This window comes from Pezoporus flaviventris, unplaced genomic scaffold (genome assembly GCF_033815535.1).
Source record: "Pezoporus flaviventris isolate CSIRO_AGI_PZ_B2104156 unplaced genomic scaffold, CSIRO_AGI_Pfla_v1 ptg000029l, whole genome shotgun sequence".
NCBI lineage: Eukaryota > Metazoa > Chordata > Aves > Psittaciformes > Psittacidae > Pezoporus > Pezoporus flaviventris.
In genome coordinates, this window is record NW_026892577.1 from 9,229,330 (window position 1) to 9,254,107 (window position 24,778).

A 24,778-nucleotide genomic window follows, 5' to 3' on the forward strand; every position below is an offset into this window, starting at 1 on the left:
TAATGCACAAAGACAGGCTGAGTCCTGCAGCACAGAAGCAGGGAAATTCCAGCTCTTGCTAGAGATGATTTTCATAGATTATGGCATAATGAGAAAGGAATGTACTAACAACACCCAGGTTGCCAATAAACCTGAGTAAACTTGATTCAGACACTAAGGAAGTAATACCCATATGCACACATTTACAAACACAAACCCTTTGAATAACATTAAAACTGTTACTAATTCAATAAGGACTTCAAGAAATTCAAAGAACGGTCCGACTTAACAGTCCCAGTTATTACTTAGCAGCAAGGTGGCTCCGATGCATAGCTGCACTATTGCATTTACCTGGTGCCTTCTCCATACTGCAGATCGTTAGTGCAATCTGACACACAGATTGTCTCTCACCTCAGCACATGTCCACCACCTGAGCTTAACAAAAATAAAATCAAAGCACAAGTGTGGAGAACATGCAACATGCCATACCAGTGGTAATATAAGACAGTTGTTGCAATGCTGTAAAGAGGAAGGTTGAAATAAAGGGATCTGTAGGTCCCCTAAAATGGATCATAGAATCACAGAATGGTTTGGGTTGGAAGGGACTTTAACGATCATCGAATTCCAGCTTCCTGCCACAGGCAGGGACACCTTCCACCAGACCAGGTTGCTCCAAGCCCTGTCCAACCTGGCCTTGAACACTGCCAGAGGTGGGGCAGCCAGAGCTTCCCTGGGCAACTTCTGCCAGGGACTTACCACCCTCACAGTAAAAAACTTCTTCCTAATACCTCATCTAAATCTACCCTCTTTCAGTTTAAAGCCATTCCACCTTGTCCTATCACTGTTGCTCTTATAAAGCATCCCTCTCCAGATTGCTTGTAGGCTCCCTTTAGGTACTGGAAGGCTGCTCCAAGGTTTCCCTGAAGTCTTCTCCAGGCTGAACAACCCGAACCCTCTCAGCCTGTCTTCACACGAGAGGTGCTCCAGCCCTCTGAGCATTTTTTGCAGCCTTCCTCTGGACTCTCTCCAACAGGTCCACATCTTTCTTGTGTTGGAGCCCCCCGAGCTGGAGACAGGACTGCAGGTAGGGTCTCATAAGGGCAGAGTAGAGGGAGAGAATCATCTCCCATAAGACCTGCTAGATAGAGGTTACTATGCTGTTGCTCAAACCTAGTGCCCTCAAACTTCTTGGGGGAAGTAACAGTTGCTGAGCAAACGAATTTCTCTCTAGATCTGTAAGATGCCCTTTAACTGAAGAATGAAGGCAGTGCTGGAAAACACTTCTTAAAATCCCTAACCATGGCCTTTGTCATTGGTAAGTTAACCCTCTCGTGCCTCAGCCCCCCCCCCCCCTTCCCCCCCGGAAAGTTCTACCACTTCTCTGCCTCGGAAGGCTGATAGCCAGCTTCACAAGTTTCTGCTTGTGCCAACTTTGAGCTCAGCATCCCTCGGATCTTGCTTTGATAGGAACAACGAACGAGGTTACGTGTTTTAGCTGCTTTCCTGACTCTCAGGCACGACCACCAGGAGGTCAGAATACATCCGACAGGCAAAATGAGCGCATTTCCTCTCCATCCCCCGTGCCCTCAGTACAAAACCATCTGGGAAGCTACTGAGGGAGACAGGAGGGACGTGGGGCAGCGAACTGCAGCCTCCCAGGGAATGGATCGGGTGCTAGGGCTGGCTCGGGTGGTTTGAAGGAGGAGAGAAACCACCCAAGAGGAAAGGGAACCCGCTCCGGCCAGGCTGGGCGGGCTCGGCACGGAGCCGAGCGGAGCCTCCGCGGGACGCCCCGACGCCGCCGCTCTGCGCCGAGCTCCGCAGATTACGGCACCCCGGCGGGGCCCAGTAAGTCTCGTTCGGGGCTGGAGGGATCCCGGGCACACAAAGGGAGGGCTCTGGCAGTGTCTGCTGCGGCGGTTTCAGAGAGAAAAGCCGCGGGGCGTCGGGTACGGCGTCCGCTTGCAACAGGTCGCGTTGGCGCGACTGGCCCCGGGTTCTCGTCCCGGAGTAACTTTTGCGTTTTGCGTGCGGTCCTTGAGCAAGTGACGCGTCTCGGCGGGTGTTGGGGCAGCGGGACGGGTCAGTCCCCGGGGCAGACGCCTGCTCCCGCCGGAGTTTGAACAGCGCTGCCGGCTTTCCTCCGGGTCCGGGCAGAAGGATACGGCTCTCAGGGGCACTGTGAGCTGCGGGAGGACTGGCCGCAGCCCCTCAGAGGAGCTGGAGCCCATGGGGAGCCTCTGCGGGACTGAGCCGTGCTAAGAAAAGACCCCGCAGCCGCCTCTATGATGGTGAGGACAGCTCGTGGTGTCCTTCGTTCAGTGGTGATCCCAGGGATGTACAGCCCATGCAGAACGCATCGTGGAGCTTCCCTGTGCCTTCACCTGTGTGTGTTTTGGGCTTGGCACAAAATTTCTTTGCCTTTCTTCTGAGATACAGCGTATGAGTACAGAGACGGAGCGATGGTTTTAGTAGAGGTGCTGTTCATGTGTGTGGGCATCTTTGTGAAGATGGCCAGTACATGTTTGTAGCTCAAATTGGAGTATGGGGTACTGGAAGTCATGGACTGTAAAACTGACACACAGAACCAGAGCCTCTGCATCTTCACTTGGCAATCTCCCACTGAAGCAGGTCTCTTGGGAGAGAGAATTAAAATCCATCAGGAAAACAGGGTTTGTTGCTGTTGGCGTGTTATGTGGTCAGGCAAGATGAGCACCAGCAGCATCTCTAAGCAATTGTTACTGTTAACATGGATTTTTAATGAGTGCTATAGACCTAAACTATACCCAGTGCATCTCCTTCAGGCATGTGTTTGGTGTGAGCTACCAGGCAAGGCTTGAGCTGCCAGGCAAACATCGCTTGGACAAGAGAGCATCTATAGTGTAGTATGGCTTGTTTTGTGAGGTTTTTGAGTTCAGTTTGGTGATGATAATGCTCTTCTGCAGCTCTGACTAAAATGATTCTGCCTACCTTCACAGGCATCTGCTTTTAAAACCATTTTTTTCGTTAATGTACAGGAAATGGAGCATGGAAATTAGGAATGGAAACTTAAAGCCTTCCCTTCAGCCTTGTTTTCAGCACAATAGATGCTTCACGCTGTTCCCACATGGGAAATGTACATATTAAGTAAGATTGCCATAGATGTGAAAGAGATGAGTTGATTTGCCAAAGATTGGAGAGCCAATGTCAGTACTGGGATCAGCCCTGAGGGCTGCTTGGCTCCCGGCTGCTAGGTGACACTTCATCTTTTGCACGACTTTGGTGTGCAGAATGAAGTGATCTGTGTTTGCACAAGCGCATCTGCAAGGAAGAAATTATCTGTGCATACCTAAGATATTGTACCTGTTTATCAAGAGCTCAGCCTGTGGCCCCTCCCCACCTAACTGCCTTCCTCTTTCTGTTGCTTGAAGCATCACAGTATACTAAGAACAGCTTCTTCTGTTTTGGTTTGGTTTGATTTTTTTTTCCCCTACAAGTTAGACTAAATAGCCCTGGTTCGGGAGTGGGGGAATTTGGTTTTCCTTAGTGATTGTTTTGGGATGTCTGATGACTAGGGCCACCAAAGCTGCATGTTCTGCTCTCCTTTTGTTTTCTGTTGGTTCTCTCCATGGCAATAAGGGCTTCCATGTGCCTGTGCTGCACAACGTTCTCAGAGGGATGCCAGTGCTTGTGATCCTCCTTACGTGGTGATGAGTAACAGGGGAAGGGAATCTGACCCACAGAAACTTAACGTTGGTGTTCCATGAGCTGATCCAACTAATTTCTGAGTTTGTTTTTTAAGCAAAACCCATGGTTTTCAAGAGGCCAGCTTTAGGCTGGCTTTTACAACTGTCCAGCTGTCTACCTGCTGACTGTTTATCTACTATCTTGGAGCTTGCCTGCAAGTAAATTAAAGCAGATGGTGTGATATCATGAAATATGCTTAATGAGTTGTATTGTGGGGTGCTTCTCCCCTATTCCGTGCCTGATAGCTTAGATTAGTTTCCTGAGTGCAGTGGGTACACAACAAAAGGGGTGGGTGGTTTATTTTTCCAGTTGTATTGTTTTCTACTGACACATCTGCAAAACAACTGTCCTGGCAAAATCTAAGCTAAACTCATCCTATACTCACACGGTGAACATTAAGAAGCAGTTGTCCTGGGGAGCACTGGTGAAGTATATAAACTCCATGAAGAGTCTGCAAGACTGTCCTATCCTGCACATTCTGCTCTGCAATTGCAATCCATAGCAATGGTGCAATGAAGAAGGGAGCTGAAAAAAAGCTCCTGGCTTGTTCCCTCAGATCCCCTTTAGAATGGACTGTTGGGTGGGCCAGCTTTTTCTCTCCCAAGTGTGATTATAATCCATTTATAGTGAGGAAAAGCAGGTTTGCTGCCAGACAGCATACTTTCCATCAGCAAATGTAATTGCTAGGTAGTGGAGAGAGGTAAAGACTCTGGTTTTCAGGCGGGAGGGAAAGTGGCCAGGGTGTGTGCATCCTTGTGTGCCCAACCATGAATTCCAGGTTTTGCAGGGACATGGGCTCAGCTGTGTAAGCAGAACCTGCCCGTTCACCCTTGGCATGGGTAATAGGAAGGGAGGCAGGTAGCCAGGTCTCAAGCAGCTTTAGGGATGGATCTGGCCAGGGGTGCAGCTGCAACAGGGCTCTTTCTTAAGCTTGTTTAGATTTCCACATCGAGCCAACCTTGTCCGGCAATTCAGCAAAACAAATGGGTCTTATTATCACAACCTAAAAACCAGACTAGCAGCTGAGTATCACTGGAGCAGGGGTGGGTTTGATTTCTGGCGTGGAGAGGAGGGTCTCATGTAGGGCTGACCCACAACAAATACTGTGCTGTGTTGCTTGGGCTGCTTCTGAGGGAGTGAGAGGAGGTTTGTGCCAGTATATGAGGTTGCAGCACAGATGCACAGATGCACCCACTGCTAAGAAAGACCATTCCCTAAGGTTCAGTCAAGGTCTCTCCAACATCTATACCCAGACTTTCTCTTTGGAGATTTAAATATCATTCTAACAAGTGTGAGTACATAACTCCTGCAGCAGCAGATCAAATTCATAGCTCCTTTCCTGCAAGCAGAAGTGCATGCTATATGTAACTGATCCCGAGCCATCATGAGACCGGGCACTGTAGGCTCTGAAGGCTGGCAAACATCCACCGGGATATAGCAGTGCAGATCCAGCCCTTTTGGAACTGGGGTCTCTTGCTCCCATGCTTGGCAGTCTGTGCTGCTGCTGGTAACATCACAGCACTGGTTGAGCAGAGGCACAAGGAGCCCTGCAGCCTGCAAAGTGCAGGGAGGTCAGGGCACAGCCCATTTGGCCTCGCAGTTGAAGACAGAAACAGAGAAGTGAAACTATCCATGAGGTCTGGTGGAGCAGGTATGTGGGAGGAAAGAGCTGATCCATCCCTCCCCAAAGGCTGCCGAAGTGAGGGGTTCAGGACAGCAAGTACACATCCACCTTAAACTAAACCCTTAAAGGACCTGGCTCAGCCCACACTATTCAGGATTTCATCAAGCTTTGGATTAAGGCAGCCAGGGGGTTTGAAGTGGTGATAGAGTTTGGTAATGAGGGCAGCAGATCCCTGCTACCCTGCCCATTTGCGTGCAGCTGGGTAATGTCCTGACTGCCTGCAACCACCTTGTTGGGCCTGTCCTCTCCTGGCTGGAGAACTTTGTTTCCTGTTTCATCTAAAATTGCTTAACTTATATCTGCTGAAATATGGTAGTTTATCTTCTGTGGTTATGTGTTTCACGTCTTCCTGCATGCTCTCAGACTTCCTGCCTCTTCTCCTGTGCTTTTTGTTTCTCATGTTAGCTTTCTAAACCCAGCTCCCCCAGCAAGTATTTCTACCTCGCAAGCTGCTTACAGCAGCTACTTGCCTTTTCTGAGACAAACCAATCCCAGACAAAATTGTCTCAGCCCTAGCATTTATGCAGCTGCTAATTTGACCCTAATCCATTTTAAAAGGAGGGTGCTGGTGGGTGAGGATGGAGTGAGAAGAGGGAGGTCTTTGCTTGCTGGTATGTCTGCAACGCTGACAGACCCATGGTGTGATTTGCAGGCTTTCCCATAGGAGAAGCAGTGGTTTAACTCTACCCTGATCGCTTCAAAGCTGATTATTTCTGGCCTCTTGAACTTTTATGATCATTTTATTAGGTAAGGGAGTGATCTTTTAATCAGTCCCTAATTTAGATAACTGCATTATATACTCATCTTCTGCAGGAACTTCCTCCTCAAACAAACTCTGTGTGTTTTGCAGACTTCCTGGCTGTGTCTCAGTGGTGGGTGACTGAATCTAGTCTTCTCTGCATCACGGTGATAGTAGTAATGTGAAGTTTAATGAGCACCTGCAAATTCGTGTAGCAGGTAAGTGCCTGGGGGTCATTCTTCCTTCCAGATTTGGTGTGATTTTAAAATGATGGGCTCTCACTAGGAGATCTTGAGCCTTGCAGCAGAAATGCCAGAAGGAAAGTGGTGTGGCTCATATTGTAGTAGATGTTCCCAGCAGCAAGGGCCACACAGCATGCAAAGCAAAAGTAGCAATATTGTGACCGTTTAACTTGGAAATGGCTTCTGTTTAGATCAGTGCTAAAAGCCTCTCTTTTGGCATTCAGTTTAAAATCACTTTTATCTGACTGGTTAGAACAGTTGGCATCTAGTCATAGAGAGGGATGGCAGAAGGGAGCCAACAGGTCCAAGCTTTGCTGATAACAGCTACTGCTGCATTTGCTGCTATGCAGGAGAACTTGCCAGGGGTACCTTACCCAGTTGGAAGAATTCTAGTTCCCCCCTCATTCAGGTGTTAGTGGGGGAGCAAAGGCCTGGAGGTATCTGGAGAGCCTCCTGAAGATAAGCAGAGGCAGCCAGGTCAAAGGGAAATAGCAGCTCTTAACAAGCCAGCAATGTGTAGAGTTTTGATGTTTGTATGAAAACCCCTAAAACCCCACTGAAAGCAGAACTGCTGGGTGAAACCCAGACATGGGGCAGTGCTGCTTTGCGAGCATGTGGCAGGAGGCTCTGTGAGCAGCAGTGGTGGGAACAGGAACTGGAGCAGCCAGAGCAGCAGTCCTGGCAGCCACAATGTCCTGCTGCAGCTCTGGGTACCTGTTACTTCATTTACTCCATGTGATTTTTTTTCTCTTTCTCACTTACTCTGGATCTGTGCTGTGTTGGGTGATGTCTATCCCGTTCTTCCCATCCCAGCCAGTTCAAACGCCTGCTCTGCTCTAGCAAAGCTCAGTTCAGCATTCCCTGGCATGCTGCTCCAGCCAGCTCTGATCAAAGCTGTGAGAGCTGGCCCATTGGCATCCTCCTGTGTGTAAATTAATCTCTTTCTCTTTTTCCTTTCCCCTCACTGTCTTTCATTACTACCCTCTTCCAGAGGCAGGTTTTTCTGGCTAATCTAGTACATCATTTATATCAGTGATATTTACCTCAAGGCAGAGGTGCTTTTTCAGCATTTATAGGGAAAATACCTGATGCACCCTATGGCTGTACATGTGGCTTGGAAAAAACAAGCATGGTGTTGGCAACGATGAGGACCATTGGGGCCAACTGTTGCAGAATTTAAGCCCTGTTAGGCAGAGTCTCCAATTCATATGGTTATTTCAGTTGCCTGGCAAAGGAAAACATACTGTTCCTTCACTTTCAAAACCAGGAGGAAGAGCACGTAGAACAGGTCACTTTTCTGCTTGGGCAGAACATTAGCTACAGGGTGTCAGCTGAGCCACCTGCGCAACCAACTGCATCTTCCTCCATGTTGCCTCAAGGGATGGTGGGTGCCGTCAGTTATAAAAATAGAGTTTGTGGCCAAACTCAAATGGAAGTGATGAAAATCAGCTTCAGGGTGCCTTGCTTTCAGTTCTTCCTAATTGCAGAAGATTCAGTGATGCTCAGGGAGCACTTGATGAGGAGTGGGAGCAAATGGTTCCCATGCTGCCTGCAGGGAGGGAAGTAGCTCCCTAGGACAAGATACTGCCTGCATGGGCCAGAATCCCAGCAGGGCTTACAGCTTGTTTTGGAGAAAGCTCATGCGGTGAGAAAGAGACTTTCCTACAGGTAGAGGTAGTTAAGCAGTAGTCTAGACTGCCTTGGGAAGCAGAAATGGAGATTTGCTGGAAGCTTTTCAGAAGTAGGCAAAGACTTGCCAGAAACCACCCGGGCACAGTGTAGGCCATGCACAGAGGCAGAAGGGGGAGACTGTATTGCTTTTAGAGATCTCTTTTTACCCTATTTTTTAAGAGTCTTTTAAATAATATTTGTAGAATATTAATATGTATCAGCGACGGAGCTAAGGAGACATTCTCAAGCTTAAACTGTGAGACTTGATGTTCACAGTCTAGTGCTTCCCAGAGGGACTTGTGGTTATGTACCTGAACCCAAAATGCTTAGATCCTAAGCTGTTTCCTCCTGGATGTTCAGGTACCTAACTGCCACTAGTTTCAGATAAGCGTTTGATTTCTAAAGGCCTCTGGAGATTTAGCAACCAAATATCTTGCGAAGGTTGGATTTTCTGCAGCACAACCACTTCTGCACTCTAGATTGCAACAACTCATTTTAATTGAAGACCCTTATCTTTTTCTCCTAGGCTAGTAGGGGCAAGGATGAGATGGGTGGCTGTCTTTTGGGTAGCTAGAATCCCATCAGCTGAGCCTCCCCTACTGTAACACAGTGACATAAATTATCTGGCTTACTAAGTGACTTAAGGACATAGAGCTTTACTGCAGTCCTACTTAGCGAGCTGGCTATGCTCAGTCTAAGTATTATGGCCACTCTCTTATGCAGCCAAAGTCAAAAGGCAGTCTGAAGGTGCTTGGCTGATGAACATCCTCTTGAGCTGCTTCATGCACTTGGAATGCATGCAGGGTTGTGATCTCAAGCTCTGAAGGAGTAACAGGAAGAAATGTCAACTGAAGTTGCAGGAAGAAATGTCAACATCCTAAGTCATCCACAACACATGCTCTTAGCTCAGCCTTGTATTTGCTGCTAGTCCTGGACACTTCAGTCTCCCATGTGGAGTTGGAAGCTGTCTTTGCTCCTCGCTAAGCTCCTTTCCTGATGCAGTGGAGGGGATTTTTGTGCTATGAGTAGGGGCCCCATAGCTATGACTCACAGTTCCCATTACGTTATAACTTAGCCTTTAAGTGTGCAGAGAGGCTGTCCCTTGGCTTTCAAACAAAGCCTTCCTTTGTTGTGCTGATGTTATAAAGGAGGCAGGCGTATGTGTTCACCCCACACATTCCAAATGAAAAACATGTGGCTTCTCAGCCTTAACATGTGTGTTTGGTACTTTTGCTACAGCAGTGCATGTTACATTGCCCTTATCCCATGGAGTCTTTTCAGAGTTTTTCTTCCCAGCATTCAGTTTAGAAACTCTTCAGGGAAAGAAAAGGTTAAAGATGTTTTCTTTTGCTGCTAAACTGAGGGGACTGAGCAAAGAGCACATGAGAATTATTAAATATGGGTGCATGTGGCAATAGGCTGGTTTCTGGAGTCATTCCTTTGGAAGAAAATGGCTCTGGGTTGGTGGCCACAGGTCACTGAAAGGATGAGCTTCATAGAAATATTGTACGGAAGCGGGCAGTTTGTTTTCTTGTATGGCTTCACTTTTTTCTTCTAATTTTTATTCATTCAACGTCATTTTGAGCAGCAGAGTTAGCCAGCAGTTCAGCAGCCAACATATTTGTGAGTGTGCGTGTGTCTTGGCAGTTCCTAGGTTTATGAGTAGCGAGCCAAGACTGGGCTTATTGCTTCCTTGTTACTTCTGTTCTTTTCTAGAGCCACCAGGTAATGGAGTTAGAGGGCCTGATTCTTCCTGCAGATAGTGGTATGCAGTGCACAGTGCTTCTGCATAGATCAGGGAGTCATCCTATTGAGAGTCAGGGAAACAGGGCATTGTAGCACCACTGCTCTTTCTTGCTCTCTCCTCCTTCCACACCCTCTACACATCGCTGCAGGGGCTTTCACAGTCTGTTTTGGGGTGTTGGGGTTTGTTGTTTTTTTTTTAATTTATTTAGGGAACTATATTGTGTTTTATAAAAAAAGCTGGGATTTCAGGCAATGGGATAAAGAACTGTTTTTCATTTCTGTGGTGATGTTTTGGCTACCATAGCCAGCTTTAAATACTGTTCCTCACAAATGTTTGAATACAACAGCTGTAACTAGTTAGCAAAACAATAGTGCAATATCACACAAGCCTCCAGTCCCATCCAGTGTTTTTGAGCCCTGTTTAAGCAGACAGAATCATAGAATGGTTTGGGTTTGAAAGGACCTTAAGGTCATCTAGTTCCAACCCCCCTGCCATGGGCAGAGATGTCTCACTCTAGACCATGTTGCCCCAGGATCTGTCCAACCTGGCACTGAACACTGCCATGGATGGAGCATCCACAACTTCCTTGGGCAACCCATTCCAGTGCCTCACCACCCTTACAGTAAAGAACTTCTTCCTTATACCTAACCTGAACTTCCCCTGTTTAAGTTTTAACCCATTACCCCTTGTCCTATCACTACAGTCCCTAATGAAGAGTCCCTCTCCAGCATCCTTGTAGGCTCTCTTCTGATACTGGAAGGCTGCTATGAAGTCTCCATGGAGCTTCTCTTCTCAAGGCTGATATTTAGGCCTGCAGGTCTCCTGATATAGGAGCTTGACTTTGTCACTGAGTCAAGACTGATGGAGTAGAAGATGTCAGATCAACCTAATTCATAGCCTTCAATGACAGCTTTTTGCTGTGTTTTTGTTCAGCATCTCAGTGTGGAAGGGTCTGGTAACTGCTGTGCTTTCTATTGTCTGTAATGTATAAGTGCTCCTTGCTACATAACTGAAACGGGACTTCATAGTTTCACATGTAAAACATAATCATTCTGCAAGTCATGTCTGAGCTGTGCCGATATCCACATGTGCTCTTCTTAGATGTGCTGCAGTGGTGTATCCCTGCTGGGAAATCAACTTTCTATTAATGCTTCCACCAACACTTTAATACCGAAGCATTCATTTTGACAGGTGTACAATATTATTATTATTATTATTATTATTAAGTTGGATGTGTAGCAATGCAGGACATATGCCTAGCTTAGGATGAGGAGAGTCAGGGTAACAACTACCTGATTTAACAACACTGGTGTGATTTCCTCCACCTTCTTGAGAATTCCATAGGGAAAAGGAGGGCAGATTTAAACAAACCTCTTGGCAATTGAACCCTCTGTATTCTGACCACCTTTCCCTGAGGTGACTGCCAGATCATAGACTCATAGAATCAGCTAGGCTAGGTTGGAAAAGACCTTTAAGATCATTGAGTCCAACTGTTACCCCTGCACTGCCAAGCCCAGTACTCAACCATGCCACTGAGGGCAAACTGATCTCCCCTCGTGGCTGTCCCTCATAATCTCCAGTCACAGCCACCCCTGATCTGTACCCTTATAGTGGCCCACACTGCCACCCTTACCCCTCATGGCCACCCCTAATCTCCCCTCAAGATATCCTTTCATGGCCACCCCTGGCAGCCCATGGCTGCCCCTATTCTCACCCCACTGTCTCCCCTCACAACCACCCCACCACTCCCCTCATGATCTTCCCTCACGGCTGCTCCTGCTCTCCCTCACGATCCCCCCTCCTCTTTCATGGCTGCCCCTCCTGTCCCCTCACGATCTCCCCTCATGACTGCCCCACCTCTCCCCTCAGGATCTTTCCTCATGGCCACCCCTGCTCCTGTCTGATGATCTCACCTCTCATGGCTGCCTCTACTCTCCCCTCATGATCTCCCCTCACGACTGCCCCACCACTCCCCTCATGATCTCCCCTCATGGCCGTGCCTGCTCTCCCCCTCACGCTCTCCACTCACAATCTCCCCTCATGGCTGCCCCTCCCCGCTTCCCACCGACCGACATCCCTGGCGCACCCCGTCACTGGCGGGATCAACGAGCCGCGGCTGCCTGCACGTGCAGGGGGAGGTCGCGTGGCTGAGAGGGGCACAGCCATGGAGGGTCCCAGTGAGAGCGCTGGGAAGGCCAGAGAGCATCTGTGCAGAGACATCGCTCCGCATGTTGTGGCTGACAGTACCGGGCTGCTGGTGAGGCAGCAGGGGTTGTGTCCATCTGTGCTGAGGGGAGGACCAGCGATCGCCTGGGCTCCCGTCACGTTCGGTTTGAGGGGCAGGGAGCTGGTAAGGGTGGTAGGACCACTTTTATTTTTTGCTTGGTGTGTGTCTTTTCTCCCCATAGAAATAGAAACAAACCACAAACAAACAAAAAGTTCGCTCTATTCCAATTGTTTTCCTGACAATTAAAGACAAAATTTACTTGGCTTAAAAAGCCAAGCTGTTCCTGGCCGGGATCCTACCACAACAGCTCGGTATGTGGGTGGGAGCCACAAGCGCACTTCCTACCTTTCCCCTCCTGCCTCCCTCGCAGCCAGCGCTGTGTTCCAATTTGTAAAACCCCTCCTTGGCTGTAGCAGGGGGAACCCAAGGCACTGCACAGACTGCACACGTGCTGCTTGCTGACAGGAGTTGCCTGCGCAGCCGGAAAGCAAAATAACACATGCAGGCAGCAGGCAGGATGCTGAGTAACAGGCTGCTCATGCTGGTAGCTTGGTCTCATCGTCTCCATGGGCGCCGCTTCTTGGGTCCAGCCTTCCAGTGGATAAACAATGCTTTGGGGGCATGACGTGGTTTTGTGTTTATTTAGTAGATAGTATAGCAGTCTTTGACAGTAGCTGCTGGCTTCTGGGGGAAGAAGAGGGGGCCAGAATCATGGCTGTATACCTGTGTGCACTGAGAAATAATAGCGGCTTGGAAATAGCTAGATAAATCCCCCACTTGCTGATGAAACTGAAAATATAGCAAGTTTTGGAAAAGAGCCCTAGAAAGAAAATAACTCCTGAGCCAGAAAGAAAGCTTTGTACTGTCTAGGATTTGGGGGTAGGGGCCCATGGGATTTCATGGCAACACTTACAAATGCATCTATGTGCAGCAAAAGCTGAGGCAGAAGGGGAGGACCTCTGAACATCTTGTGTGCTACTGCAAGAAGAAAAGCAATCTGGCCTGCTTTTACCTACACTGGTCGCTGGGAAGTTTGAACCCCTAACTGCAGCAAGGGAGAGTTAATGAGAAACGGCTTCCTGATGGCAAAGGGAGTGAATGACTGGAAGACATGCTGGAGACTCCCTGTCTTCCCCAGGGCCAGTCAAGCATTCCTCTACTTGGAGAGATGCTGGCAAAATCACTCCTCACTTGGACCTGGGACTGCACAATAGCATCTGCCTCCAGAGCACTGTCAGTGCTGCTCACATGCTTATCCACCCCGAATCCGCCTGTCTGTGGGAAGGGAGGGCTATCTCGTCCTGAACACAGGATGAGCATCACCATTTCCTTGGAAATACCTGATCTGGTGACCCGGAGAGGAAAATATTGCTTCCGAAAGTCCACAGCAGACCTGTTGGGCAGGATGTCCGACTCAGGCTGTGCGACTGACCCCCTTGGCACTGTAGCAGGCCCAGGACAGGACGTCCACGGATGTTACAAAAGGCTAACGTGTTCTCAATCAAACAGCAAAACAATAGTTATCAGGCAAGTAGCCTTGTCCAACTGCTGTGCTGTGGCCAAGCAGCTGACCTGGGGTGGAGCTTCCAGGCATGTTTTGGAAGCCAGTTGCTCTGCCGTACCTGTCTTTTGTAGTCCTGACCCAACTGGTTGTGATACCAGTCTCAACATCCAGGCCTCTGCACCTTGTGTTGGTGCACTTGGTCCTTTCCACTGGTGGCTTTGATGAAGAGCCAAAGATAGAGCCCAGTCCCACCAGTCTGTACTGAACCAACTGTGATTGTGCTAGCAACTGGAATTTGGTACTTTGTAGGACTAATTTAATGCTCAAAAAGACAAGTCAGAGCATGAGTTACAGCTGCTGTGGCTGGCACTGTTCTGTCCCAGCTCATCACACCAATGTCCTGCATGCAAGCTTAAATCGTGGGGCGTGAAAGAGCAGCACAAGCTAGTGCTGCTCAGGCTCTGTATTGCATTTTTGCGGCTCCTGACTTTCCTAGCAGGGCTGCGTGTGCTGCAGCTGACTGTGTGCTCAAGAGGGAAGAGCAGGAGCCCATCCTGGCTGCCCCATGCTGTGTGATCTCTGGGTGGGCTCTGCTGGGCGCTGTCACAGCTGATGGTGGAGCAGGCAGTGGTGGTCTTCATGGCTCTGTGCAGGGCTGAGGACATGTTCTCACTGCAGCAGTGGGGTCTTTGTCCTGCAGGGCAGAAACCAGCTGAGGATCCTTATCTGAGTGTCTGAGCCTTTGCTGCCTGTCACATGTGTTAATGCGTATGCCATGGGGTGGGAAGGGTAGACTGGTGCAATAAACCTTTAGTCACCCTGGGATGTGTTTCAGTACGTGGGTACTAGCCTTGGCTGTAAGGGCCCTACAGCCCCCCTGAGGGTCCAACACCTCACCAGCCCCACCTGATGCCGTAGCTCCACCTTGCTGACTCAAGGAACATGGAAACTCTTTGTTGTGAGATGCAATGCTGGCAGCATTCATTACACTAGGGTGCTGGATAACCCACAGGACCCAACAAACTTGGTGCTGATGTGGGAGGAAACCTCACTCACTTCTGGTCTGAAATTCTTCACCAAAATGGGACTCCTCCTCTGCCCACCCCAGAAAATACTTTTCCAGTAAAAATGGTCTCAAGAACAAGACAGGTTTGAGTGAAGTTCTGCCAAAACCAATTTCTCAAGTCATGTGAAACCCAGGTCAAACACGGAGAGCAGCCAAATGATGAGGGCAGCAACCTCAGGGGCCGGGAAGGAGACCAAGGTTTATGTTACTGTTACTCCCTCCTGAATTTGGAGGAGAGTCTTCAAATAAGTTTCTGGCATCCCAAGTAAGTGATCAGCATACAAATGTGCTCTGTTTTTTAAATATGTCAGGGAAAAAATAAACCTGAATGTTTTCTCGTTCTCCTCAGTGCAAAAGAGGCAAAATATGAATAACATACTCCCAGCAACTAATGGCAGAGACCAGTCTCATATCTTCACCAGGGTTTTGCTTTCTATGGTGGTACCTTCATGTTTTTCTGTGAACGTCCATCCAGTATGTGTCTGTTCCTGAGGCTTTACATGTAGCAGCTGATGGAAAACAGCCTTCACCATCTGTTCTGAGCCAGCAAAGGCCTTTCAGTTGCTCTGTAAACATTGATGGGTAGATGGTGGAGAAACAAAAGTGTGGTGTGGGGTTGACTAAATAAACTGCATCTTTCTTAGTGTTTGGCAGGAACGATAGCACTGACACGCATCTCTGGAATTCCCATTTCTCTTTCATTGTGCATGTTTATTGCAGTTTAGGGCATACAGTCCCTAGTAAGAGGGAACATTATTTCTTTCTGCTGCAGCCAGGCATACCTCTGAATACTTGCAGAGGTGGCAACAGTATTTGCAAACTGGAGAAAGACACAGTATATTACAAAGGGCTTTCAGCAAACCTTTTTCTTGACCAGGTCTTCATAAATGCAGCAGAAGCATCTCCAGGCTATACATTCAAGGGCCACAAGACAATTTGTTTTCTGTTATAGCAAGGGGAAGGATCATGAAGCTCCCAGAAGCTCAGTCATAAGGGAGTACAGCTGTGCTGGGCCTGGAACCCCTGGGCTTGAGACTCACATTGCCCAGTAAGCAAGTCTCAAGTGCAAGTTAGTGGCTGTTTGGGGCTATTAATCTCTCCAGTCAAAACAAGCAGTGGAGTCCTTTCCAGAACTCAAGGACCTTTACCAGAAAGAGTCTCAGAAATCGTATTTGTTCCCATGAAAGTTCTGGTTTCAAAAACTTGGCAGCTTTCAATGAAACAAGCTCCCAGCCATCTGTAGTTTCTATCATCTCTTTGAATTGCCTCTTTTCTTGCAGCCTACCAAAGCAAAGCACAATGTAGTAACCACCTATTCAGTGCCTTTTGTGTCAGCCAAATCACAGGAAGCAATCGAGTGTGTCGTAAATGATGTCTTGGCGTGTTCCAGTGCATTACTGAACTGCATTCAGGGGCTTGACTTGGGTTTTTCCAATTTAAGAATCAAAGCTTCAGCTCACTCCTTTCTGGTTTATTGCTGAACACCAACCAGAGCATGTTTTGCTTCCCATGATTCAAAATTTAAGTGGAAAAAATACCGCTGTATGAGGAGCTCTTGAGGAAAGAAAAGGACCATTAGTGAAAGGGAAATACTCTCCTGTGTCTTATCAGAGAAGATAAAAGGTTATCTGAGCTCAGAGCACATGACCAGCCTACAGAGGCTAGTTTCAAACTGCTTTCTTTTCCTTTGCCAGATTGAGCAGGAGGAAAAAGGGTCTGAAGATGCTGTGGAAAAAGGTGTGAGGAAGGCTTGGGGACATCAGAAGTTGAGCTCATTTTAGCTGGAAGGGACAGGACATTACTATGGCTTTCAGCATTGTCATCTCTAAGAAGCTCATGCAGAGGTCCCCTATGGCAGGGTGGCTGGAGGGAAGGGGGAAAGCACATGCACAGGGCAGTGGCTGTCCCAGGTTGGCCCACAAGGACAACCAGATGAGCTCTGTGATGCTCCCAGGTGAGGAGGAGGTCTTGATGGCAACAACTGAAGGAAGAGCCAAGCTCTGCCCCCATGCCACATAAAACACCACTAAATAAATCTGCTTGCACTAGCATGGACTACAAGCACTGTTCATCTTCAGGGCTGACTACAGTCAAGAAACATTGTGATGGCTATTTTGATGTTGTCTTGCAGTAGCCTCTGCAGATGATTTTCCCATAAGGCCATTTGTGCAGGGCCCAAGGTAGCACATGTGATGTGAAGACAGTTACTGCAGAGATACAGGCACAGCAAGTGCTGGTTTGCAGAGCTCAGCACCAGTTTTTGGCTTAGGGGGTAGCATTTGTGCTAGTGAGGAGCTACAGCTTTGCCTGTGCTCCACTGCTAAGGGGTTGAGCATGGCTGGTGAGACAGATCTCACCTAAAGGACCATTTTCAGAACTCCAACCTGTCTTCTCTCAAGCCTTTGGCATGTCTGGTGCTGCCCAAATGTGGCAAAGGAGAAGAGTCTTTTCCAGTGGCAGCTCTCGGGCAAACCTCTCTAGACACACTCATCCCTTAGGCTTTATGATGTGTACACAAGAGGATTATCAGCCAGCTTTCAAAGTCCCCAAGCAGAGGGTACTCTCCATCCATCACTTGACCTTAGGCAAGCCACTGCCTGGTTGTGTGAAGGCTTTATGTGCCTATGAACTTCACGTGCTTCTTCCTTTTCCTTGCAACACACTACCTATAACTGTGCTCCCAGTGAGATGGCAAACTAAACATTACTGAATTGTGCAAGAAGGGCTTTCAGATCAGCTAGTGTGAGAGCTGCCATCCTTCTGTACGCAGCTTCAGAGCACCAACTTGAACTGCATGACAGCGGGAACATCTTCCCCCTTACCCTCTTGGGCCTTCCCACATCATCTAGGACCTGCTGTGGGGCTGACTGGGATTGTCCAGCCAGGAAAGCTGCATTAGGCTTGAAAGAATGAGGCCTAATTTGCCTAGGAGCTGAGGCTGGAGGGCTGCAGGTGTTCTTGGTGAGGCCTTTGAACACACCAAGTGCTGTAGGATGCAGCCGCTGATTGTTTCTAATCAGGCAGCAGAGCCATCAGCTGCTTTTATCTCAGAGCCCTCACCAGCTGGAGAGTGGGAAGTGGTTGCCCCCTCAGTTCTCAGAGCTTTTCACAGTGGTTGTTAACCTTAAAATCAGTGCAGTACTCAAGTCACTGAAGCAGAGACTGCTATAGAAAAGTCCAGAAGGAAACTAATTCTGGTGCCAGAGACAGGTTTGAACAAGCAGCATCACATGCTGGGCAGCGAGCAGTGACAGAGCTTTGCACCAAGACAATGAGACTCCACATATCCACTTGCTTCTTGCCCTCCTCCCTTCCCTGCACAGCTTTCCTTGGTCTCTGCTTCTTTCCCTGCTTTGTGCCCATGGGAGCACAAGAGATGGGATCTCTAGACTCTCACCCAGGGAATGCCCAGGGAGCAGGGGGCGGGCAGGCTCCACTGCTTGCAGAGGTCCTGCCTGTGATGTGGTGAGGACCACAGCTCCCTCCTTCAGGGGGCCTTTGGAGCTCTGGAACTGCCACAAGAGGGTCTGCAAAAGGTAGAATGGCAGAATGGTTGGGATTGGAAAGGACCCTAAGATCATCCAGTTCCAACCTTCTGCCATGGGCAAGGACACCTCACAGAGACCATGTCACCCAAGGCTCTGTCCAACCTGGCCTTGAACACTCCCAGGGTTAGGGCATCTACAACTCGCTTGGGAAGCCTGTTCCAGTAGATTTAAGCCTATTACCAAGTCTGGACATTGTCTATACTTCGAATAAGAAAAAAAACTGTCAGGGCCAGAAATCTGGAGAAGGTTGAAGATCGGTTTGGGAACTTGCTGTATAAAACCTCATTAATACCTGCCCTCTCTCCCCACCCCATGCTTGAAATGTTGCTAAATTTGATGTGTAGATGAAACAATGATGTTTCTTTTTCTTAGTCTTCAGCTGGGAAGCATTTGGACTCTCCCTCTTCCCCACACAAAAGCTGTCTCAGCCAGAGCAAGCATAAATATTTTTGTCAGACTTAAATTACTTGGGATGAAGTTAAAAGCAAGGGAAAAGAGCGGCCTTTGTTATGGGGAGGGCTGGACTGCTGCAGCAGGCAGTGCTACTGGTTTCACCTGTATTATTTAGTCTTTCCATATTAGTAAACCTGTGTTTGATGAGATGTGGGAACGCTCTGCCCTTACCACCATTGCTGCTGTTATGGCCAGACTCCGCTGACTTTGGTCACTGAGCATCATGACCCTTAAGCCTTAACTGAGGTTAGGGTTTGGTTTCCTGGTGTGAATAGCTACAGTAGCAAAAGGGCAGTTTTGACCAAGAGAACTTCCTCTGTTCAGGCTGAAAAAAAACATAATTCTGGCAAATTCATGCAACCTGAAGATGTTGTCACTTCCAGTTTCCATCCTGACTCTCTTCCAGAGGCTGATGCCTGTAGAAGATGCTGGGAGAAGAGGGTGGGTGCATGCTTCCTGATCTACTCCTGTAAAATCAGCTGGGGTAGCCTAGGCTGTCAGTGTGACCCAGAATGAATTCAGCTGAGCCAGATGGTGATGGACTTGGGGATGTCTGGCCTAACCCTTCTGCCAGCAGAGCTTTGGGGTAGGTAACCTCTGGAAGCGGTGTGCCCAGGGGCAGCTGGACATGAGAGAGTCTTGAAGGGTACCAGATTATCCTAAGGAAGCTGACTTCTTTCAGCCTTAATCATAGAATCACAGAATGGTTTGGGTTTGAAAGGACCTTAAGACCACCTGGTTCCAACCCCCCTGCCATGGGCAGGGATGCCTCACACTAGACAATGTCCCCCAAGGCTCTGTCCAACCTGGCCTTGAACACCGACAGGGATGGACCATTTACCACTTCTTTGGGCAACCCATTCCAGTGCCTCACCACCCTTACAGTAAAGAACTTCTTCCTTATATCTAACCTAAACTTCCCCTGTTTAAGTTTAAACCCATTACCCCTTGTCCTATCACTACAGTCCCTAAAGAAGAGTCCCTTCCCAGCATCCTTATGGGCCCTCTTCAGATACTGGAAGGTAATTCATCTAAGAAATTATCTGGTGACAGTAAACTTCATCTGCAGAGCCAGAGGTCTTGCAGGGCAGAGCATCCTGGTCAGGACTTCAAAAGGAGGCACCTGGCCACTGGCCATGTTATTTTTAAGCTTGGAAAGCACGTGGTCTGCAAGAGCGTAGCACTAAGGAAAGGAACTCACCAGCGCTTCCTGCCCCGCCCTGGCAGGCTGATAAAGCCCTGTGCAATGCATGGTAACACCAGTTTATTTTTAAAATGTGGCCAGGCATGGAGCTCACTGAATAACTGGAACGCCCAGCTTTGGGCACTAATTCACCTTTCATTCATTGCGTGATGAATCAAAGAGTTAATATAAATGTAAAAAGGACAAGAAAGGCCTACAGACCATCTCCAGAGCAGTATCTGCATAAGGGCATTCATCTGTGCATGCATATGGGATCTAAGAAAAAGAGTAGTTAGTAAATGTTACACAAGGGAGGGGCACATAGTGTTATCCTGAGCACTGTGTGAATTTTCTTGCTGCTTGGACAATGCACCTCAATCCTGTTCCTTTGTTATTCCAATACCAGCCCTCTTCTAAGCAAAGCTATTTGCATGCCGGAGGGTATGGTTCCCATGTACAGTAAGGGCTTACATGGAGGAAATCAAATGAAAGCCAGCAGTTTGTTGTGCAGTAATGACAACAAGGCCCACTGGGGTGGATCTGGCTTTACTGCATGCCCTTTGGAGACATAAATGTGATTGCCAGAGATGTTTTCCATCTTGCCCCGATGCCAGGACAGCAGGGTTGCTGTGGAACCAAAACACACCAGGAAGGAGCTATTGCAGGAGGAGAGAATTATAGCCCTCGGCACTTGGTGCCTCACCATCTCTTGGCTCTCTGTGAAACAGCCTCATTCCCACAGCAGGATGAACTGGTTTGTTAGGAATGAGATTATAACTTCTGGTCTGATTGATAAGGTATTTTATTGATAGACTTTATTTCTGTAACAGAAGCCCTTCTCTCAAACACACTTCTGAAGCATTAAAAAGCAGCTGCATTAAATGTCAAAGAAGAAATACTTGTCAATATCTTGTCCTCCTGGTCTCTCCCCTGTGCTAGGACTGAGGGCTGATGTTCCTAGAAAGAGGGTGAACTTGCCATGTGTCAGCAGTGGGTGACAGCCTCAGATTGTCCTGTTCTGAGGAGGCACTTGATGGCAATGCCAGCTCTCCAGAAACAGAAATGCCACCTGGGAGGAAACAGCCCGGGCTTTAACCTAGGCACTTTCTGTTCCAGATCCCAGCAATGGGACCATGTCCCGGAAAGCAGGGAATTAAATCCTTTCTCCATGATCCCTGTGGCATGGAAAACTTTATGAAGTGAGAGGTACAAGCAGCAGAGCCAGTAAGCACACAAAGCAACTCCAAAACACCACTGCAGTCTTGGTCATGCCAAGGGCCTGTGCATGGAGTGATACGTGGGACTGTTGCTGGCACACAGCTGTCTGCAGCAAGCACCATGTGTCTCACAGCCACGCTGAGGTCACTTCAAATAGGAGTGAGCTTGGCTGCAAGCACAGCTGCTAAAGGGGTGTATGGGAGAGATGGCTTAGATCAAAGCCATGGTGTTTACCAGTGTCTTCTGAAGATCAATAAACAACCCAATGCTTTTAAAACCACTGGGGTAAAGGAAACCCTTTCCAGTTCAGCAGTCTTTCTGTTTCTGACCTTTCCCCATGGTCATGAGGCATCCTGGGGGCCCAGAAAGTTTGCCACAGCCTGATCCTGGTGGTGCAGAAAGGCAGGAAGAGCTTTGCCTGTAGTACCTGCGTAGAAGCACAAACCCATGGATAGGCTTGTTATCACCCAGGTGCACATCACCAGCACTGGCAGTGAAGTTTGCTTCTATACAAGAAGGTTGTGTGGGTCCCCACATATGCATAACATGGAAGGTGGCCAGGCCAGCCCTGACTGTGCTGTTGCCATGTCTGCAATATTTGCTTTACCTTGAGGGAAAGCAGTGCTCATCTCTGGTCCTACCTTTTAATGTCTGGGGAGGTCTTGCCTGCTTCTTTCCCTTTCTGTCCTGAGAACTTTAAAGGAAGGAGGAAGGACATGCCCTCCCACACTGCCCCAACAGCATCACAGTGGGTTGACAGTAGCATGAGCCTTCACAGTTCTGTTCTTCAGCGTTAATTTGGCAAGGGGACACTTTCATCCCCACCTTTGCTGATAAAGTCTTGTCCTCGGTTCAGTTGTAACAGTTATTTTTCTTCTTAGTAGCTGGTGCTGTGCTGTGTTTTTGACTTTAGTCTGAGAACAATACTGATAACACACCAGTATTTTAGTTGTTACTAAGTAATGTTTACCCCAATCAAGGACTTTTCAGTTTCTCATGCTCTGCCAGTGAGGAGGGGCGCAAGAAGCCAGGAGGAAGCAGAGACAGGACACCTGACCCAAACTAGCCAAAGAGGTATTCCATACCACAACACATCATGCCCAGTATATAAACTGGGGGGAGATACTCGGAAGGGGCAGGTCACTGCTGGGTATTGGCCGGCAGGTGGTGAGCAATTGTATTGTACATCACTTGTGTTTACTGGGTTTTTTTTCCTTCCCCTTTTAGTTTTACATCCTCTCTCCATGTTATTTCCCTTATCATTATTACTGCAGTATGTTGTAGTAGTAGTAGTATGTCATTGTAGTAGTAGTAGTTTTGCATTATAGTTTAGTTATTAGACTGTTCTTATCTCAACCCATGGGATTTATATTCTTTCAGTTCTCCTCCCCATCCCTCCAGGAGCAGGAGGGTAAAAGGGGGGAGTGAGTGAGCAGCTGCACAGTTCTGAGTTACTGGCTGGGCTTAAACTACGACAAGTCTCCTTGGGAAGCTTGGTTGATAACTTGCAGAAACAGGCATGTGCTTAGGAGCTTCCAGACTCAAGCAGTTTTTTCAGGGTTAGAAAGAATGCCAAAGCTTTTATTTAAGAAGGGAGTGTCTCATTTTTCTTCTTGAGGGCATATACTCCAAATTGTGGGTCAATCTACCTTTCTTTCTCTCCCAGGGAAGGAACTGCCATGCCCGTGGGAATCTTCCGGGTGTGCCTAGTGGTGATTACAGCTATCGTCAACCAGCCGCTCCTCTTCCCTAAAGAGAATGGCACTGTCCCTGAGAACGTGGAAGAAATCATCCAGAAGATGAAGGAGCGGGAGGTGAGCCTTCGGCTGGAGCAGTTGCGCTTGGAGCAGGAAATTGCAGACCAGGAAGCCACACAGAAGGCTGTGGAAAATGCTGCAGAGGTAGTAGAGGGAAGTAAAGAGGAAAAGGTCCGATGGGATATGTGGACTGCCCTTTCCATGGTCATCTTCCTGCTGATCGAGCTCTGGAGGCAGGATTTCCAGGAAGGGAATTGGCAGGACACAGGAGGAGAAGAGGATGACATGGCTGTCCTGGGGAGAGCATTTAAAGGAGTGTCCTTCCCTGACAAGGCCGTCTTGGCCAGCTTCTATGAGAAGCGCATTCTGGGTACCACCGGAGATGTGGCCAGGATGCGGGAGATGGTGGAAGGCTTTGCAGATGACCTGCTGGAGGCCTTGAGGAGTGTTTGTAACCGGGATGCTGACATGGAAGTGGAGGACTGCATGGGTGTGGGGAGCATGTATGAGAATTGGAGAGTGCGTAAACCTTTTGTCTGTGATCTGATAGTGCCTTTTGCTCCCCCCGAGCCATACTGTTTTCGGTGCCAGGCCTGGTGCTCTAGCGACTCTTCTCCCCCAGATGAACAAGGTTATGGCACTATCAAGGTATGCAGGGCAGATGAGGATGTGACAGGTTGCATCTGTGACAAGACTAAACTAGGGGAAGATATGCTGTGCCTCCTCCATAGCCAAACCAATACTACAAGGCCTAGCAGTGAGATGGAAGACCTCCTGTGTTTTAAAAACACTCAATATCTGGATGCTGATCAAGTCATGAAGTGGTTCCAGATCGCAGTCACCAAGGCCTGGAACAGAATCTCTCACAAGTATGAATTTGACCTTTCTTTCAGCCTCCTGGACTCGCCAGGAGCCCTGAAGATCAAATTTAGATCAGGGAAATCGATTGCCTTCAACCTTACCCCTGTGGTGCAGTACGAGAACTCTGACGTGTACTTCATTTCTCACTTCCCTCGGGGTGGCCTGGCAGCCGAGCTCCCCTCCAGCACTCGCTGGTTCCTCACCTTTGCAGTGTATGAGAGGAGGTTCATCCAGCTCGTCTCCAAAGCGCTGCCTGCCAATGCCTGCCATGTCAGCTGCCTTCAGATCCTCTCCTTTGTCCATGGGAAGCAGTGCAGTCTCACAGGTCCAAGCGGGCTCAGCAACTACCACCTAAAGACAGTGATGCTGCATCTCCTGCAGGCATGTCCCAGTCAGGACTGGGCCCCAGAAAAGCTGGAGGCCCGTCTACAGGACATGCTGAAATACCTGGAGAAATGCTTGCACGAAAAGAAGCTCTACCACTTCTTCATTGGCAATGGGAAGGTACCAGCAGAGCTGGGCTTTCCCATCATATTCCAGAGGGCTGAGCCTCTGAACCTTTTCCGTCCCTTTGTGCTACATAGGGACGTTTACAGGAAGACAGTGGACACGTTCCATGAGATGCTCAGGAACATGTCTGCACTGATAAATGAGTACACAGTGCACATTCCCCTTGCACACACCAATGGGATCCGTAAAGAATCCCTTTAACCAAAGCCAGCGGAAGAGCACTTGTTCCTCTAAGCACAAGTCCAAAGGGCAGCTTTCTGAAGCCTCCTGGACACAACTGACTTTGCCAGTACAGCTTCTTGTCCGCAGCTGAACCGGTCCTGGGCCATGGTTTCTGCAGTAAGGGAGAGGGGATGGGGAAAGGATAGGGAAAACTGGAAGATGTGGTATAAAAGTAAGGTTCTGCTCCACTGGTGTGCTGGCTGGGTTTGATGCAGCTAAGAATATATTTTTCTATTGTGCCTCAGTCACACTGCAGTGGTGGTGAGCAGCAAATATGACTAATTTATTCAGATGCCTGCAATGCAAACTGTGGTGGTGGTGGCCAAATACTTCATTTCCTTTGGAAAGGGGAGATAAGAAAAGGGTGGAGGAATCAGAAACAGGATCTTGGGATTGCAGGGGCCTGTATGCTTGCAGACAGCAGCCTCCAAGCACAGTGTA

At 48.5% G+C, this 24,778-nt stretch overlaps 1 protein-coding gene across 5 annotated transcripts; it reads left to right on the plus strand.

Moving 5' to 3' along the window:
• The first annotated feature begins 1,358 nt into the window (after positions 1-1,358).
• On the plus strand, positions 1,359-24,610 carry ITPRIP (inositol 1,4,5-trisphosphate receptor interacting protein). 5 transcript variants are annotated; one of them, XM_061458815.1, is made up of 4 exons: positions 1,359-1,831; positions 5,951-6,136; positions 6,240-6,350; positions 22,659-24,610. In XM_061458815.1, the coding sequence occupies exon 4, from the start codon at positions 22,667-22,669 to the stop codon at positions 24,314-24,316; it is 1,650 nt and encodes a 549-aa protein (XP_061314799.1). In that variant the 5' UTR covers positions 1,359-1,831; positions 5,951-6,136; positions 6,240-6,350; positions 22,659-22,666; the 3' UTR covers positions 24,317-24,610. The 5 variants fall into 5 exon arrangements, with proteins under 5 accessions (XP_061314799.1, XP_061314801.1, XP_061314800.1 ...); XM_061458816.1 differs by lacking the exon at positions 1,359-1,831 and adding an exon at positions 2,147-2,270 and having other exon boundaries at positions 5,948-6,136; XM_061458817.1 differs by lacking the exons at positions 1,359-1,831; positions 5,951-6,136 and adding an exon at positions 2,138-2,270.
• The last annotated feature ends 168 nt before the right edge of the window (positions 24,611-24,778 follow it).